The sequence below is a fragment of the Mus musculus genome, chromosome 7 (genome assembly GCF_000001635.26).
Source record: "Mus musculus strain C57BL/6J chromosome 7, GRCm38.p6 C57BL/6J".
NCBI classification, from domain to species: domain Eukaryota; kingdom Metazoa; phylum Chordata; class Mammalia; order Rodentia; family Muridae; genus Mus; species Mus musculus.
Window position 1 is genome coordinate 83,604,198 of NC_000073.6, and position 17,338 is coordinate 83,621,535.

A 17,338-nucleotide genomic window follows, 5' to 3' on the forward strand; every position below is an offset into this window, starting at 1 on the left:
AGTAAATTTGTACCTTTTGCACATTTATAAAATGGCAGATTTTTAAACATCTGTTCCAAAATTATTTCTTAATTTAGCTCAGACATTTTATATACCAGCTTAAACTTGCCTTTCCTCTCCCTTAAGTCCAGACAAACAAGAACCAGGCACAGTTCTCAAGATAATTAATCCCCTGTGTACAGAGGGATATTCAATTACTTCTCTGCCTTCCCCTTTCTGATCATAATAACAGCAACTATTTCCATCTTCCAACCAAGGTCAGGGAGGTATAAATACAATGCTACCAAAGCCCAGACAGCACATGTAAGTATCCTCCTGACTCTATGAGAGAGTTTCAGAAAGGAGCAATGCTATGATTGAGTGGTGGTAGCCTGAAAAAGGGTATAACTCTAAGAGAGATCTGGGGAGGTTTCTAAGTAGGGGCTCAGTGTCCCTGTTAACTGACATTCACATTGGCAGTTGGCCAAATACAAAACCAAGTGTGGTTGAGAGAGCAGAGGGGGGGACTTGTAGAGCCTATACTCTCTCCATAGGTAAGCGTGGTGGTCTCCCTCGTCACCATGCTAGCACCGTCTGCCTTTGACCTCATCGCTGCCTTGGAGATGTATCATCCACGGACGACACTGCGCTTCCAGTTAGCAAGGTAGAGCATCCTGGTGGGAAGAGCCCCAAGGTGGTTCACCCATCAGCCATCCACAGAGGGACTGAATCACTGCAGAGCTAAGGCATGCTGCTGCTTCCCCACATGTAGAAGAGAGCTTCCCCTAGGGAGACTGCTCAAGGAAAGCTGGCAGCAGTAGGAATGGAAGGAGCGGAGTCAGAGCAGGAGGGAATAGAATAGTACCAGTAATACAGCTGGAATTATAGGTAGAGGAAAGAGGAAGCAGAGAAAGAAGAGGATGAGGGGCAGAGGGGAAGAGGGAAAGCAGACAGGAAATGAGCAGCAAGATGATGGAATACATGTCTTGTTTTCCTCATGATGGAATTCCCTCTGTGGTTTGACTGAGTGGTGGCATAGACCCACACTGTTTGCCAGACATGATGTAGACAGCTCATGCTCTGCTAGTAAGGCTGGATGATGGTATGGGCTGTACCAAGACAGCCAATAGCTGCCACAGTGGATGTCACATAAACAGATGTGGCCTGAGAAGACTGTGTCCAAGGGAACATCCCAAGACTGCCTCCTTGAGAGAGCTACATTCACGTCTAGCAAGGGCTTTGTGGGTATCTTTCTAGAAAGCTGCTTCTCTTCCCTGGGGTTTGGTATACTCCGCTTAAACTCACGTGCTGGTAACCATAGTGTAGGAGGTATCAGAGGCATGATCAGTCACGCCCTACCTTACCTGTACTGGCTTCTCCAAGCCATCTCCTGTGACACCTCATGACACTCTCTAAATGTCACACCACTCTGAGAATGATTGGTTCCGCTCCGGAGCCAGTAAATATCTTCTGAAAAAGACAGGACAGTCAATCTTTTAGATTCTGTCATCTATGCATTCATGTCTGTCCTGACTCCAAGCTCTAAGAGAAAAGCATTAAAAAAAGCTACAGCTGATAGGTCAACAGAGGGCTAACTGCCAGCCCTTTACTTACTAAAATAGGTAAGGGTGTTGTTTGACTTGGCGACTCCAGTTTGCTGACTCCTGAAACCCTATAGCTGTGAAGATAGAAAATCATCACTAGAATGATCAAGGAGTTGACCAAAACCCCACAACATGGGCTAGACCTGGGACAAGGCTTGGGGCCCTCATCCTGCTGCGTTCTGTTCCACTCTGCACCAATCCCGCCTGGATGAGAAGAGCTGCCTCAGTTCCTTCCTTGCCCACAGGCACTGGGGAGAATCGATTCCATTATTGCATTTGGTGTAACGGCAATCCTATTACACAGATTGGTCTCGTTTTTCATACTCAAAACTACAGAAACAGAGCCACAGAGAGACGTAACCCCAGACAAATGAGACATAATTCTGGTAATAAGAGCAAGACATATTATTTCAGTTCCATTAACTCACCAGCAGACCATGATACCTTCCATCCAAGATGCAGTGAGAGCTCAAGCAAAGCCCAGGCTCTGCCAAGAGCTAATTGGGCCCTTCCTCCATCTGCACTGACCACACATCATTGAAGGGGCTGTGACCCACATAGGCTAAGGTAGATGCCGAGGTCACCTGGGATGCCGCATAAAGGAGCCCTTTTACAGCTTCAAAGGAAAGGCAAGCGGCAAGGGTATCTACTTGAGAAGCTGCCTCTACATGGAGTCACCTGCATCCCACAGAGATGGAAGAGGCCAGTGTGGATGTGTGAGTTGTCATTTCCATGTGGAAGTATTCTCCTTAAGATAAGGTCACTGGGATGGTGGCCACATTTGCACATCACTGACCCAGTGAAGGATCTGCAGAGGCTGCTTTCCTTGCCCATCTTCTTTTTTTTTTTCTTTTTAAACGATGTGACCATTTATTTTTACATATATGGGTACACTATAGCAATCTTCAGACACACCAGAAGGCATTGGATCCCATTACAGATGGTTTTGAGGCACCATGTGGTTGCTGGGAATTGAACTCAGAACCTCTGGAAGAGCAGCCAGTGCTCTTAACCATTGAGCCATCTCTCCACCACCCCACCACCACCACCACCTTATTTCTTTAGGCAGGTTTCCCATAAAACCCAATGCTCCATCACTGGCAATGCCAGGATGTGTTTCCCAAATATTCCACTATAGAACAGACATTGTGTCTATAATGATTGGAACACCCTGCAGCAAGCAGATTCCACTCTAGCCTGGTGTAACTGTAACACTGCCGCGCTGTGCTTCTGTGGAGCCCAGCCTGTACTTCCAAGGGTGGGTGCTGGAATCTCCAAGTGGCCTGCTGGTCCTTTTAGCCTCATGGACTGAGCAACTCTTAGCACTTTGCAGTTCTATTCACTCATTCCTTGAATGGAGAATGTAGCATAGACTTGCTGGGAACTGGGTGGAATGATGCTAGGTAACAAACTCACAGACCAGAAAGCATGGGCCACGCACTGTGTCACCCTGCAATAATTCACCTATGGTCTTCCTGCTGCACTAGTGTTTCTAACAGGCTACCGTGGGATCATCTGGGAAAGACAGAGACTTCAAACCTCACCCAAACCTGCTGAAGCTAGATGTTTCATGTAGTCTAAGTTTTCTTTTATTTTTTACATTATCTGTGTGTGTGCATGTATATATGTTTCTGTCTGTCTCTCTGTCTGTCTGTATGATGCATGTGATGCACATGAAGGGCAGAGGATAACCTGTGAAAGTGAGTTTTCTCTTCCTACCATGTGGCTCCTGAAGATCAAAGTCAAAAGTCAGGCATGACCAACAAGTTCCTTTACTTAGCCATCTCACCTGCCCTATAGCCTGTGGCTTTTCAATGACAGCACAAAGAAAGCCCCATGCAGTGCCCACTGTTTTATTAGCATGTCCATGGTGACTTTGAACTCCCTGGTAGCTCTAGACTGCTGGTCCTATGTATGGTGTTCTTGTTTCTCAAGACAGCTTGTGGTTTTCAGGGTCCTGGTACTGTATTTAGGAAATCTCTACAGCTTGATCATTGCTCTTCTGGACAAAGTGAACAGCATGAACATTGAGGTGAGCATCCCGATGGGACCAACATTTGCCATCGCTACTGAATGGTACCTGTCATAGCTGCCTAGACTGTATAGTACCTGCCATCACTGTTCAGACTGGATAGTCAACCTCCCACTACTCTCCAACTTGGACAGTCACCTGCTATCACTGCCTAGACTGGATAGTCACCCAACATCAAGGCCTAGATTGCACAGCTCCTGACCCATCACTGTCCAGACTGGACAGTCTCTTGTAGTTGTTCCCCACAAAGTGCCCCTATGCCAGTGTCTTCATCATCTTTGCCCTCTAGTGCTTATATTTGTGTCTCATATGTTCCATTCCTTACCACCATGGTCCTTTTAGGGTGTGGAGAGAAATTTAAGCCCCAACAGTGCTGTTATGAGAGCCTGGGCTGTTGCCACCACATCTCTCTGGGCCATGCTACCTTGTTTTCATTCCTCTATCAAGGAAGACTGCAACTCAAATGAGCACAGAAAGATGAGCTGACCATAGGTTCCAAGTGTGCTCCAGTCCCAGCCCCACACTCCCAGAGCAGTTTTAATATTCATTTCAGCCTGCTCACCCTCTGAGGACACCATGAGTGGGAGGGGATGGAAGGCATGAGGAGGCACGTCCCGGGGGTAGTTTACTTAAAGAATACCATAAATAAATAAAAGGGTATTTATATATATGCCAAAGAGGTCATAGAGAGCCAGGCTTGGAAATCCCATAGACCTTGGCCCTGACCTGCAAATTAACTGCAGTCTGTCTGGAGCATTAGTCTACCACCTTCTGAAGCCCAATCTCCTTCTGAACATGACTTAAACTCAAATGAGCAGATACTGTCCAAACACCCGTGATGTGATAGGAACCCCTCCCTCTGCCTTGAGGTTGAAAAGAAGTTACCTAGAACCATAGAACCATTTCTGATACTCATTAAGTGACAGTGAGCATGGGTATGTTTTAGCTGGTGTCTTGTAAGTGTGGTCACCTCTAGTCAAATGGTAAGGGGAAAGGAAGGAGAGAAGAGAGGAACAAAGAGTGGGGAAAAATTGTGACTGGGGATGGAGAAAGAGACAGGGTAGAGAGGGAAAGAGAGAGAAGTATGGTCACCTGGGGAGAGAGAATGATCCCTCCAAAGCAAATGTGGCAGCTCCTTCATTTGTCCAAGCTGGATTCTTAAAAACATAAATTACCTACCTCCCTCCCTCCCTCCCTCCCTCTCTCCCTCCCTCCCTCCCTCCCTGCCTGCCTTCTTCCTTCCTTCTCTTCCCCTCTCAACAGGAAGCTGCTACTAAAAACATAACAAGCCACTGGGCAGATGCTCCCACCTTCTCTGCCACCAGGACAGTGCCTGAAGAAGGGCAGTGGCCCACACCTGGATCAGGAGCGGAGCTCAGGAGAAACACTAGCACATGGGTCGTAGAAGAGACAAGCTTTCTGACTTCTATCACGCCACATACAAAGGCCAACAAGACAGTGCCCTACATGCAGGGCCCACAAGGCCAGTGCTGGGAGACATATGTCGGCCAGGTGTTTTCCTCTGCCCTTTGAGAAGTCCCAAACACTTCACCCTGGGAACACTCTTGGGCATCACTGTCCCTTTTTCATAGAAGAAGAATATGGAATCCAGTGAGGTTTTAATATTCTGTGCTCCAGGATTCAAAATTAATCCTAGTGATCAGAGCAAAGTTACTGTCGAGCAGTGACTAAGCAAGGCCCTTGTCAAAGGTCATCATCAACCTCATAGGCACATCTGGTTAAGAGCTTGTGTTTCAGAGCCTCAGACCTTAGGGTCTTCCTAAGATTTACGTAGTAGTGTCTTTGCCTTGGATCTTGAATCCCAAACCCAAACACCCATGATATATAGAAACCCCTCCCTCTGCCTCTGTGCTCTATAGAGATATGAAGGGGAAACATAAGAGGGCTCCTGGCTCTGGCTCCATGGAAGGGACAGAGACAGGGAAAACCAGGAAGAGAACTGTGGAGATGATAGGAGGGAGGATTGTGGGGGGTCAGGACATGGTGGCAGCAGGACCCAATGTGTTGCAGGAGATGCTGAAGCTGTCTGTCATCGACATGCTCTTCACTGTGGCCAGCATCCTCCTCATAGACTTCTTCCGAGGACTTTTTGTTCGCTACCTAAGTGACTATTGGTGTTGGGACCTTGAAAGCAAGTTTGTAAGTAAAATCCTTCCCCCAGTATTTCACTTGCGGAAGGTTCTAGAAGTAAACCCATCTCTTCCTGTTGGCTTGTCTGTGAATCAGGTGGGCATGCGTCATACAGCTTTTTCTGGGGAGTCTACTTTTGTTCATCTCAAATAGAGGGAAACAGACCCAGGAAGTGGTTCTATTCAAGTCTAGCTTAGTGAACCTACAAGAGTCTTGGAGTTACTTACAAAAGCATGGGTGAAGGGTTACTTACAGACACATGGGTGACTCAGACAGCTACTTCACTAAAATGCCAATGCCAGCATGGGTGATGTGAGCAAAGCTTGCTGCGCAACTTGTAGGCAGCTCCACTAAAGAATCTTTCCTTTCCTTGGGAACTGCTTGCATAGCCTAGGGCAGGCCCTTCTGAGCCTTGGACATTTCCTGAGCCTTAAGTCTTGACTTTCCTAATTCTCCTGACCCTCCTTTCAGAAGGGAATGCTTCAGTCTAAGAAAATAGCTACATAAGAGCATGGTCCAGGGAGTGAGGCAGAGATACCACAAAGGGGATTCACGAGGAAAGAGGAGAGGCCATGCTCCACTGAGCTCCTGCCCCAGGCTTTTATTACACCATTTGCTGAGAGCCAGCTAGACAGTGATCTCTGAGTATCTATAAGAGCGAAGAAGTTGGTACAAATGGCCATCGTGCACTACTGTGCACAAAGGACTTTATGACTTCTTTCTTAATGCAAATGCTTGTCTCTAACAGCCTGAATATGGAGAATTCAAGATTGCCGAGAATGTGCTGCACCTTGTCTACAATCAAGGCATGATTTGGTAAGGACAATGCTGCATCTCAGCTTTTCTAATGTCATCTGAGCTAAGGTTTCAGTGGGCCCAGAGGGACCTATACACAATGCCAGCCCTAACCCTAACCCTAACCCTAACCCTAACCCTAACCCCAATAGGGTGACAAATTCTTGAGTGAGGTGATTTTAGTAGTGACTTCCTGAGGATTTTACAGAAAAGAATGACAGAGGGAGTGGCTCCTTTTTAAACCACTTTTGGTCATAGCCCCTAAAGCACCTGCATAGGAAGTAGTAGAATCCTTCATCTGGGAAGGAGGTAAGCAAGCAGAAGACTGCTTCTTGCCAAGGTGTCAGGACCTCTGTGGTTACATTGGAGCACTTAGAGACAGACCGTTCTTGGGCATTTCCCATTATTCCTTTCATGTAGACACTAGCCTCAGATGGAGGCCTATTCTTCTGAATAGCTCGCACATCCTGAAGGGTGACCAGGATCCTGGCAAGACCTTTTGACTGGGACACCTCCAGCCAAGCAGATCCTGTTCCTATGGACACCAGGGCATTGGCAGAGGTCATCTTGCCATTCTTTTCTCAGTAGTGGGTGGGGACCTCCCACTTTACCTATGGGACCACAAATGGCGCCGTAGGTCCAAATAATGTTAGACAAAGAAAATGAAGAAGCTTGGGTATTCTGTACATTCAGAAAAACAACTTCCGACATCTGTCACAGACTGCATAGGGAACCCAGTTGTATAAATCAAATTGTTGTAACCATATGTACTATTTATTTAATATGTGCTAGATCCCTGGAATACTGAGCTAAATTTTTCACTGCAACTCTTTCAAGTAATTGCAGTCTTTGTATGCAGTAAAAGATGATGAAGAGAGGCACGAGAGACATGTCTGCCATAAGAGAGCAAACGACTGCTCTTAAAACACTTATTAAACATTTCATTTTCCTGCCACTAAATATGAATTTCACCAGAATAGGTTCAATTGCATATTCAATACAAATTGATTTTTAACTAAAGTGGAGGTCCTGGGCTTTGTTGTACCTTTGACATTTGTGCCTTGGCTAGATGTCCTGGCTTGTTTGAGATAACTGAGTACTCTCAGCTCATTAATTCTGCTCTTAGAAGTGTCCACATCTAGACACCAGGTCACTCTTTGGGTAATATGTGTTTGAGCAAATTGATTTGTTTCCCCAGGTTTGCCTTCCTGATCTACTATCTTGGTAATCTACTCTTCCTTTCACAGTTTCAGATGATTAAGTGGACTAACACATGTGAGGTGCCTGAGAACAACAACCGACAAAAGTTGGGGATGTTTGACCTTTGTTAATTCAGTCTGAAATGCAGTAACTTATTAACTTAGTTCTTATCCCAGACCTGCAAAGTCTAGAGTTTATTCCAGGACCTGATTCTCCAGTGTCTTCTTCTCCCCAGAGGAGGCCTTTCCTTTTCCTGAATGAGGAGAGAGATGAACACATCACCACCACCCACCTTCAGGGACTCATCATCCCTCTGGAATGTGCAGACTGGGTCTTGTACCTTCAGAAGTTTCTTCGGTTCTTGAAGTGCAGGGTGTACACGGAATGTCTCACACCCTTGCTCCACCATGGGGTATCTGGTATGCAACCCTGAATGTGAACACACAGAGACTTACTTGACCTTCTTCCATTTCAGGATGGGGGCCTTCTTCTCTCCGTGTCTGCCAGCATTCAATGTTCTTAAGCTCATTGGGCTGATGTACCTGAGGAGCTGGGCGGTGCTGACCTGCAATGTACCCCACCAGCAAGTGTTTCGAGCTTCCAGGTTGGTAGCTAGAGTTGCTGCCTCCAGCTGAGACCATGCATCCTCTGAGCCTCTTCCAACTAGGGGCCTCCTACCATGGTATCTATCAAACCCTCAAGTTTCTCTGATGGGTTCCCCCATGAAGTCACTGCCTATTCCCCACCCCACCTTGAAATCAATTGTCACCCCTTTGGAGTCCTTGGCAAATATCTTTTAAGTTTCTACTAACGTCTAATAATCATTTGGAAAAAAATGCACAAGTTAGGAGTATCAGATTTGGCCTTTCACAGACTCCACACCCCGTACCCACATAAAGGCAGAACACCCCACCCCACTCCTTCCTCACAGTCCCTCCTGATTTCTACAGACCCAGTTGGGCTTGCCTGGTTCTGTCACTTATGTAGAATGTGACACACAGAAAGTGCTCCTTTGTGTTCAGATTTCTTATTTTCCACTCAACACTGTGTTTCTTGATTTCATGTTACTGAGGAAATACACACAACTGACCTGCTAATTTCTTTATCTCCGCCATGGCTGCTTCCAGCTTCTTATTGTTAGGGCTAACATCCCTGTACATTCTGCTAAGTGTCTTTTGTCAGGAGTATACCACAAAGTATAATGCTGAGTTTTAAGGCAGGCATGTATTAGTCTTCACAGCTGCTTAAAAGGTTGAATTGTTCTGTAATCCTGACAACACTTATTCTTCCCTACATTTAGCAATGTGGATAGATTCAGAACATATTTTAAATCTCACGATTAGACCCCAGTTATAGTGCTTCATCACAGCAATTATCTATGTATCGGCTTGTCTCTATTAGTGGCTTTCAAACATTTTTAACATAACCTGGATAGTAATCTATTTACATTTTATCTGATGACCACACATGCCTATGTTTGGATATATATGGTTTTATATATTTACATGTGATTATTTAACCATACATATTCATAATACATGTGTAGGTGTTCATTAATGTATAGTTTAGGGGGACAGAGACAGGGTGGGACTTCACATACTTTCTCTGTTGATTCCATTTGAGCTGCTTTAACAGAATGCCTGAACCTGGACAGTTTATAACGTATATGTTTTGACTCACTTTTCTGAAGCTAAAAGTCCAGATAAGTCTAGGCTTTGCTTCTAAGATGCTCCTCAAATGCAGAGTCCTCTAGAGGAAAGAATAGGCCTCCCTGTGTGCTACAAACACAAGGAACAAAAGAACAAATAGGATGAGCTGAATGTATGTATCTGAACTAATTCCACTGCTGAGAGTGGAGTCCTCGTGGATCAAACCACCTCTCAAATGTCCCACAAAAGCAACCACATGTCAGAGTGAGGGTACAAACATTAGCCCCTGCCTGTTACATTCTGTACAAGACTTCTGGTTAAGTAATTTTTCAGCAGAGAAGGAGAAAGATGGGAAAACTGACAGACAGGATAGTTGAGCATCACTAGACCCATAGACTACACACAGGGTCTCACATGCCAAATTAGTCGGAGCTACCAGTAGAGAAGCTGGGCAGTTGACGGCCCTGATACTGGCCTGGGAACCAGGGATGAGGCACCAGGGCTTACCCTAGTAGACCATTCACTTTGAGCAGTAAGGAGCAGAGAAATAAACAAAACAAGAGCAAATGTGATCCAATTCAGATGGCTAAGAGTCACATCCAACAGAGCCCCAACCCTGGGGCCTAAGAAGCAAGCTCAAGGCTGTCAGAGAAGAGGAAGACATGAGGTCAGGACCCTGGTGGGTCCTAAAGTAGTTCTGAGATTTCTATGAGTAGAGCTAACTGGGTAGAAGCCATGCACGCAGGGATAGGGTCACTGTCTTCTTGGTTTATAGCTTACGAGTGCCCAGCCAGTATTTGGAAAGTAAACTTGCTCGAGTGGAAGCTTCTCTCTGAAAGCTGAGTTCTGGGTTTCTAAGCTGGCCATGACCCTCACACACAGCAGTGTGTGTGTGTTAGTCTGTGTATATATGCAAGTGCATGTGCATATATGTATGCATATACGTGTAGAGGCCAGAGGTTGATAGCAGGCAGGTACCTTTCTCAATTACTCTCCACCTTATGCTTTGCCAGTCTGACCAGGCTGAATGGCCAGTAGGCCTCAGGGACTGTCCTGTCTCTGCCTCCCCATTGCTGGGATTTCAAGTATGCTGCCTGTTTCAGCCTTTTCACGCGGGTGCTGGGGATCAAACTCAGGTCCTTGTGTTCATGCAGCAAGCGCTTTAGCAACTGAGCCACCTCTCCAGGCCCCTGATAAGAGAGCAGTTCCATCCACAGAGGTGGTAGTACTTCTGTGTAGCTATGTGGATGCACTCATTCAGACTCTGGAATGAATGCTGCTTCGTGATACTTGCTCTTTTTGCAGATCCAACAACTTCTACCTGGCAATGCTCCTGTTCATGTTGTTCCTTTGCATGCTGCCCACCATTTTTGCCATTGTCCACTACAAGCCGTCTCTGAACTGTGGTCCCTTCAGGTAACACACATAGAAAAGTGAAATAAGTAACCAAGCAAATGGATAAGTTAATATAACACAATACAATATTTTTAAATAATGGAAAACAACCAACAGAGCATGGTGTGGTTCGTCACCCCTATCATCCTAGTATTTGAGAGGCTGAGGCAGGAGGACTGTCAATAGTTAAAGGTCAGCCTGATCTACTGAGTAGGACTCTGTCACAAAACTGAAAACACACTTGTATATAATATATCCAGACTGAATAGGTTGTAGTAATGTATTTAGAAATATATGTATAATATAAATATACATATGCATACAAGTATGCATGTACTATGAGTTGATGCAAAAAGAGATCAGGGGTTTGAAAGAGAGCAAGTGGGTGGATCTAAAGAAGGGTTTGGAGGTAGAAAAGAAAAGGAGGGGAAAGGAGCAGATGGTTGTACAGAAATCTATGTGACTGAAGCCAGGCTTCATTTGAAGACAGTCTGTGCCAGCTTTCAGTCTGGAGTGTCTTGCTATAGCCATACAGATCTCAACTGCCATCTCCATCTTTGCCTAAGCCGGTTTTGAGCCAGGAAGCCGTTAGAGGTGTCTTCATTTACTTGCTAAAAGGCCAGTGCACTCATAGTGCGATCAGTGGCCTCACCTCCAGACCTACCAGGTAACCAGATCACTACTTCACATAACTTCAGGAGTGTTAGGCATCTTGGTCATTTGGAGATTGGCCTCCAGCTTTTATAGCCACTTGTGGAGATCCATCTCTAGACACCCAAACACTTTTGATAGATCTTGAAACATTCCCCTGGCAAAAGCAGTCCAATCTGGAGTTATCTTTTTCTTTTTTCCTAGCGGACAAGAGAAAATTTATGACATCGTGTCCGAGACGATAGAGAATGACTTCCCGACCTGGTTTCACGCTGTAGTTGGACATATCAGCAGCCCCGTGGTGATACTTCCAGCTGTGCTGCTTCTGTTGTGAGTGCTACACCTCCCAGCCCCTAGGGGGCATCATATCTCCCAGCCTACGGGGTCTGTCATAACTTCCAGACTTGAGGAGACACTATTGCCCACAGTCTCCAAGGGGTGCCACACCTCTCAGCCTTCTAGGACAAGTGTGTAGTCACCTGATCACACTGATGTCCAATAATTAAAAAAAAAAAATTAGTCCATTCAGAAAGCACTTACAAGTGTTGATGATCTAAACATTGATCTTGAGCCACACTTGAGAACACAAGGCACCATGCTACAGAGGGATGGCTGCATAGCTCCCAAGTCAACCACACCATCTGGAAGGTTACTGTGGCCACTCTAACAGGTCCGGACACTATGAATACCAGTAGAGTATTCTGCAGAAGTGTAGATAATTTTGAAATGTCATAATTCAGCTGAGTAGCTTATGTTTCTTAGGTCTTTCAGAGAGAAGTGAAACCAGTAGCCACAGCTTGATTGGCTGCAAGGTGCCTGCTGGTCTTGGTGCCTTGTATTTATTGTCAGGGTGCAGAATCTGAAGCAACAGGGGTCAGCTGCGGGAAGCAAAAATTTAAAAAATGAAGTTGTGCTTTCCCAGTGACCACAGGCTGTGAGAAAGAAGGCAGATGTGTTTTTGTTCAAGATTCAGAGGTTAGTGAGGAGGAACCCTCACTTCTGCTGCCCCCGAGCAGGGCTGGGAAGCTACAGAAGCAATTTAAGAACCCTGCTTACTATCCCATGTCCTTCCATGCCAGCATGCTCATCTACTACCTTCAGAGCATCGCGAGATCACTCAAGCTCAGCAGCCAGCAACTCAGGATGCAGATCCAAAATGCAAGTATCATCTGAACTCAGCTCTCATCCATGCCAATGTCAGCCCTGGCCAGATACCTGCACCCTCTCCAGCATGAGAGTCCAAAGCAGCTCCAACCCTCAGATTACAGTGCACATGTGCTATGGTACAAAGTGACTACCCACCGAGTCCCTCCAAGTTATTTCTGAGAATAGCCAGTGGTCACTTGCTTTGGCTGGGAGCAAGCCTGATGCTCACTTAAGCCCTCTTTGCATGGCAGCTCGGTAGACTTTAATAGACTGGTGAAGAGCCACCCCCACCTGGATCAACTTTGACCCCTGAGCCCCTAGTACTATTTGAACCCCAAGCACTCTGCTCTCTTCTTTCTTATTTTTTAGATTTTGTCTGACATAGACTCCTTCCCACCTGGAGTACACACCTCTCCTAAAGTAACCAGATTGAGGCAGATACTCCCTGGCCTTCTGCTTCTGTCTCCTGCTCCCTCAAGGTCAGGAGGAGGCCAAGGAGGTATCCAAGGTACCAAACTCTCTGGGTCGTGTGTATCCTGAAAGTCATACTTCCTTAAGTGAGGCCTCCTGCTCACCTCCTGTCTCTCATCATCACTGAAAAACAACCCCATATCCCCTTTTCACTAGGTAAAGAAAACAACTGCTCCCACACATGCAAATTTATGTAAAGGAGCAACAGCCTGGCTTTGTGAAATGTCAAGTTAGGAAGCCATTTCCAGTTGCAGGGCATTTTGTCCATGGATATCTCCCTAGTGGCTCATTTGTATTTTCTTTGTGACTCAAACCATTTCAGACTGAGCCTCCCTAATCTAAAGATCTGAACTGTTTCAGGACCTGAAAGTCCTTGAGTGTCAGCATGAGGCTGAGAGTAAAATTCCAAAACAGGAAACTCTTTCATGTACAAAAACTGTCGAAAATAATATTCTATAAAGTCACCTCCAGGCTGAATGTGCTCAGTACAAGTAAAGCAAAATGAATCTCAACTGAGACTTGGGCCTCATCCCTAAAATAACCAGAATATGAAACTCTACAGGTCCCAACTCCTTCAGCTACAGGATACTGTTTGCCTTGGCAGAGTTTCACACATGCATGAACTAATTGTTCTTACAGGAAACCCCTCAGGCATAAAACCTTGGCTTTTCCATGTCTACATTTATTCACTCAAAGAATAGGTCTAGCCTCTATGTCCTGAGCATTCTGTCCTCAGTGGTACTATTGTGTCCAGAGTATGAATAATAGCACATAAGTCTTTCTCTCTCTCTCCAAAATAAAATGGTAACTGCTTCCTCTTAAACCTAAAGCAAACTGGTTGTCATTCTTATTTTCTAGGCGAGATCTGAAGATAAGAAAAAGGTTGCCCAAATGGTAGAGGGTAAGTGAGCCTTAAAATACAAATGTCTACTCTCTAAGTTGGTAAGCATTTACAGAAGGGGCCTCATAACCAGTTCTGGACTTTCTCAAGTCACTGGGCACACTAAAGTAAAGCCAGGGCCAGCCACTGCTCTAAGCCCTTGATTTAATCATGTGCAGGCCTATAACTAACCCCCAAGCCTCTGTAATCAGATGGGGGCTTTGAAACAGGAGAGAAAACTCAATGTGGTAATATGGAAAATGTTGAAGCACCTGCTTGTCTAACCACTTTGTGTCTATCCTCTCAGGCACCCATCTCTTCCCATGTGAGCCCATCTTCTGCCCAGGCTCCCACATTCCTAAGTTCTGTCTTCTCTGACCTACAGCCCTAGCCATCCCTAGCGATGCCAGGCAGGCAGGCTCAGCCACTGAAGCAGAGTCGAGTGAAAATTCAAAGCCAAAGACTCTCCAAGGTTATACCTTCTTTCCCCCAGTTCTACAAATTCAGACCCATCCAGGGAAGAGCAAGCTATGCCCCAGAAGGAAGGAGAATGTGGGAAACAGATATCTGGCATGGCTAGAAGGCCAGATTTGGGGGTGGAATGATAGGTTCAGCTCAAAAAAGAGCCAGTAACTCTGCCCCTTGAGGCCACTAATAGAGTGCACTGAGTCAGTGCACTGATGCTCAGTTGGTACCACTGAGCTGGCACAGCCCATGCTACCTACCAGAGCATGACGAAGAATGGAACTCAAACATCCCCATGAACTAGCTCCTATGAATGTTTTAAAGTGCTCTGTCTGGAAGAGAACTCTTCTCCTGCAGGAGACTCAAGTCCAAGGGTCACATTCCATGTGGAGGAGTCACCAGGTGACAATTTCACATACAAGATGACTGTGCTTTGTGCTGTGAAACCCATTGTCACTGTTAGAGATGAATTGTCAATTGAGAATACTGCATAATCTAGGCAGAGCCACCCCCTCACACAACCAGGACCCACACACACTTTCTCCAACAGCCTTCCTTGCCTTGAAGGGTATCAGATTGTACCCTGTAGTCTCAGGGTACAACACTGGGCTCCTCCATTCCTTGCCTGGATACCATGCTTCAAATGGCCAAATGTGTATTGCCAAAGGTCCACTGTGTTTGTAGGTGCAGCTGATGACTATAAACTCAGTTGCTGTCAAAGTCCCTTAGCTAAATTAGCTTTGTGACAGCCAGTGTTCTCTTGCAATAATAAATACATCCCATTCTTTTTTTAAAGATTTATTTATTATTATATCTAAGTACACTGTAGCTGTCTTCAGATGTGCCAGAAGAGGGCGTCCGATCTCATTACAGGTGGTTGTGAGCCACCATGAGGTTGATGGAATTTGAACTCGGGACCTTCAGAAGAGCAGTCAGTGCTCTTAACTGCTGAGCCATCTCGCCAGCCCCACATCCCAGCTCACGGTTTCAGGTTCCAAACTGTGTTCCATTGGCCCCATTGCTTAGGAGGGGCCACACCACCCTGTGATAGTGTGCCAAGCAAATCTGTTCACCTCACAGTCCAAAGCAGAAAGCGAGTCTTATAATTCCCTTAGAGCACATGACCCCTATGGCCTGAGGACTCAGCACCAGGCTGTAGTCTTAAAGGCTTTTCCCAAGAGTGCCAGATAAGGGACCAAGTCTGAGCATGTGCCATGTGGGGACTTTAAGGTTCAATGCACAGCAAACCTGGACATGTCACCTGCTCTTTCCTCTACCCACAGCTCGAATCCAGACTCATGAGGAAAGCAGCAAGAGGCTTCTAAAGGACAGCGACCTTATCAGCCAGCTGTCCTCAGTGTATATGGCAACATCCCCAAACAATGGCCATATGCTTAACTTCGACTCTCTGAGTAGCAAGAGCCTCAGGATGGAGGCAATCACAAGGTCCCTGCCACAGAGTCCTGGACAAGGGTCCAGGGACCCCTGCTCTCCTCTTCTAGATGGATCTAGGTCAAGGCCAGAGCAGGACACCAACAGGTGAGGGTGAACTCTGGCACAAAAGGAAAGCAGGCTTCTTGAATGAGATGCCAGTGGTGGACCAGAACCATTAGGAGGCTGAGGTCCTTAAATTCCAGGACTGCCCACTGAAGGAGTGGGAAGGCAGGGAGTGCGGGGACCTGAGAATGTGAAAGTGGTGTGGGGAGGGGAGGTCAAGAGCTTTGAAACCTACATTATCGTATCATCTATAAGCACACCTTCCTCACAGCCTAATATACATATTTCTGTAGCCTGGGAAAGTAAGATGTCCCAAGTCAGCATTTTAGGGTGCAGAAGTAGAAGGTACAGCTCCCCAGGACACCCTCAATAGCCTGGGGAGTTTCCCGAGACTTTTACAAACACGATTCAGACCAAACTTGGATCTGATTCATCCAGGGATGAAGATCAGGACTAGCCAGTTTAGGAAGTAGAGCTGAGGTTAGTAAAGGCATTTTAATTCGGGCTTAAGCAGCAGGGTTAATTGAAAGAGAGATACGCTCAGAAGGAAAACTGAAGTGCACTGGAGAGCAAGCTTAACAGTCACAGCTCATTGTTCTTGTCGTTGTTGTTTGTTTGTTTGTTTGTTTACAATAGTCATACAAAAGACTTCGGTGGGGTTGAAGTTAATTATGTGCAAATGTTTATTTTTTTTCTTTTTCCTCCCCCTGCCCACTTGGTTTTTTCGAGACAGGGTTTCTCTGTATAGCCCTAGCTGTCCTGGAACTTACTTTATTAGACCAGGCTGGCCTTGAACTCAGAATTCCACCTGCTTCTGCCTCCCGAGTGCTGGGATTAAAGGCGTGAACTACTACGCCCGGCGCAAAGGTTTATTAAGAAACTTAAATGAGCAACTGACAGGATTACAATGTATAAGGTAAAAACATAGATGTCAGTGACACAGAAGGTCAGGATACTGTCACTGAAAACAGAATGAGCAGTCTTGTTTTAGACACTCAGGCCTTGTCTAGGGAAGGAATAAAACTCTATGCAAGGTCACACACACTCAGGCCTTAACCCTGGTTCCTTAGTGCACATGGAGTATCTATGGATGCGAGCACTATGAGCCCCTATGTCCCAGCCGTCATAGCCAGTGTTGAGAGTTCTGGGATTCCTGCTTCTCGGCTAGTGGGAGGCTCCACTATACCCTGGGTGATGGGTTCCTTCCGCTCACTGGGTCCCAGGGCTTCCCTATCTTTTTATCTGGCCTCATTCCATTCTTCGAATGGTAAATGGTCTCCACCTCACACGCAGACTGATAAGTTATTGGCAAGACCCTCAATGTGTTATGTATATGGGCCAGATGCTTCAATTTCATCTTCCAGAAAGCAGGAGAACCCAACTTCCTTTACTCTTCAAACAGCACCCAGAGGAATGAGGAGAC

At 46.0% G+C, this 17,338-nt stretch overlaps 1 protein-coding gene and 1 long non-coding RNA gene across 4 annotated transcripts in view; one reads left to right on the plus strand and one right to left on the minus strand.

Moving 5' to 3' along the window:
- Positions 1-17,338, plus strand: part of Tmc3 (transmembrane channel-like gene family 3) — a 41,949-nt gene that overhangs the window by 19,294 nt on the left and 5,317 nt on the right. The window contains exons 11-22 of one of the 3 annotated variants that reach the window (NM_177695.4): positions 534-643; positions 3,537-3,615; positions 4,879-5,127; positions 5,647-5,775; positions 6,515-6,582; positions 8,237-8,365; positions 10,716-10,826; positions 11,661-11,786; positions 12,536-12,614; positions 13,932-13,974; positions 14,339-14,425; positions 15,702-15,957. In NM_177695.4, coding sequence (NP_808363.3) covers positions 534-643; positions 3,537-3,615; positions 4,879-5,127; positions 5,647-5,775; positions 6,515-6,582; positions 8,237-8,365; positions 10,716-10,826; positions 11,661-11,786; positions 12,536-12,614; positions 13,932-13,974; positions 14,339-14,425; positions 15,702-15,957 — 1,466 coding nt within the window. Of the gene's footprint in view, positions 1-533; positions 644-3,536; positions 3,616-4,878; positions 5,128-5,646; positions 5,776-6,514; positions 6,583-8,236; positions 8,366-10,715; positions 10,827-11,660; positions 11,787-12,535; positions 13,111-13,931; positions 13,975-14,338; positions 14,426-15,701; positions 15,958-17,338 lie in introns of those variants that run through there. The other 2 variants (XM_006507591.3, XR_001785530.2) reach the window with 2 other exon arrangements.
- The window catches only part of Gm16638 (predicted gene, 16638), a 34,794-nt gene that overhangs the window by 7,150 nt on the left and 10,306 nt on the right, over positions 1-17,338 (minus strand). Inside the window, exons 2-3 of the long non-coding RNA NR_166697.1 lie at positions 8,054-8,190; positions 1,344-1,449 (exon numbers count right to left, since the gene is read on the minus strand). This is a non-coding gene — a long non-coding RNA (predicted gene, 16638). The remainder of the gene's footprint in view (positions 1-1,343; positions 1,450-8,053; positions 8,191-17,338) is intronic.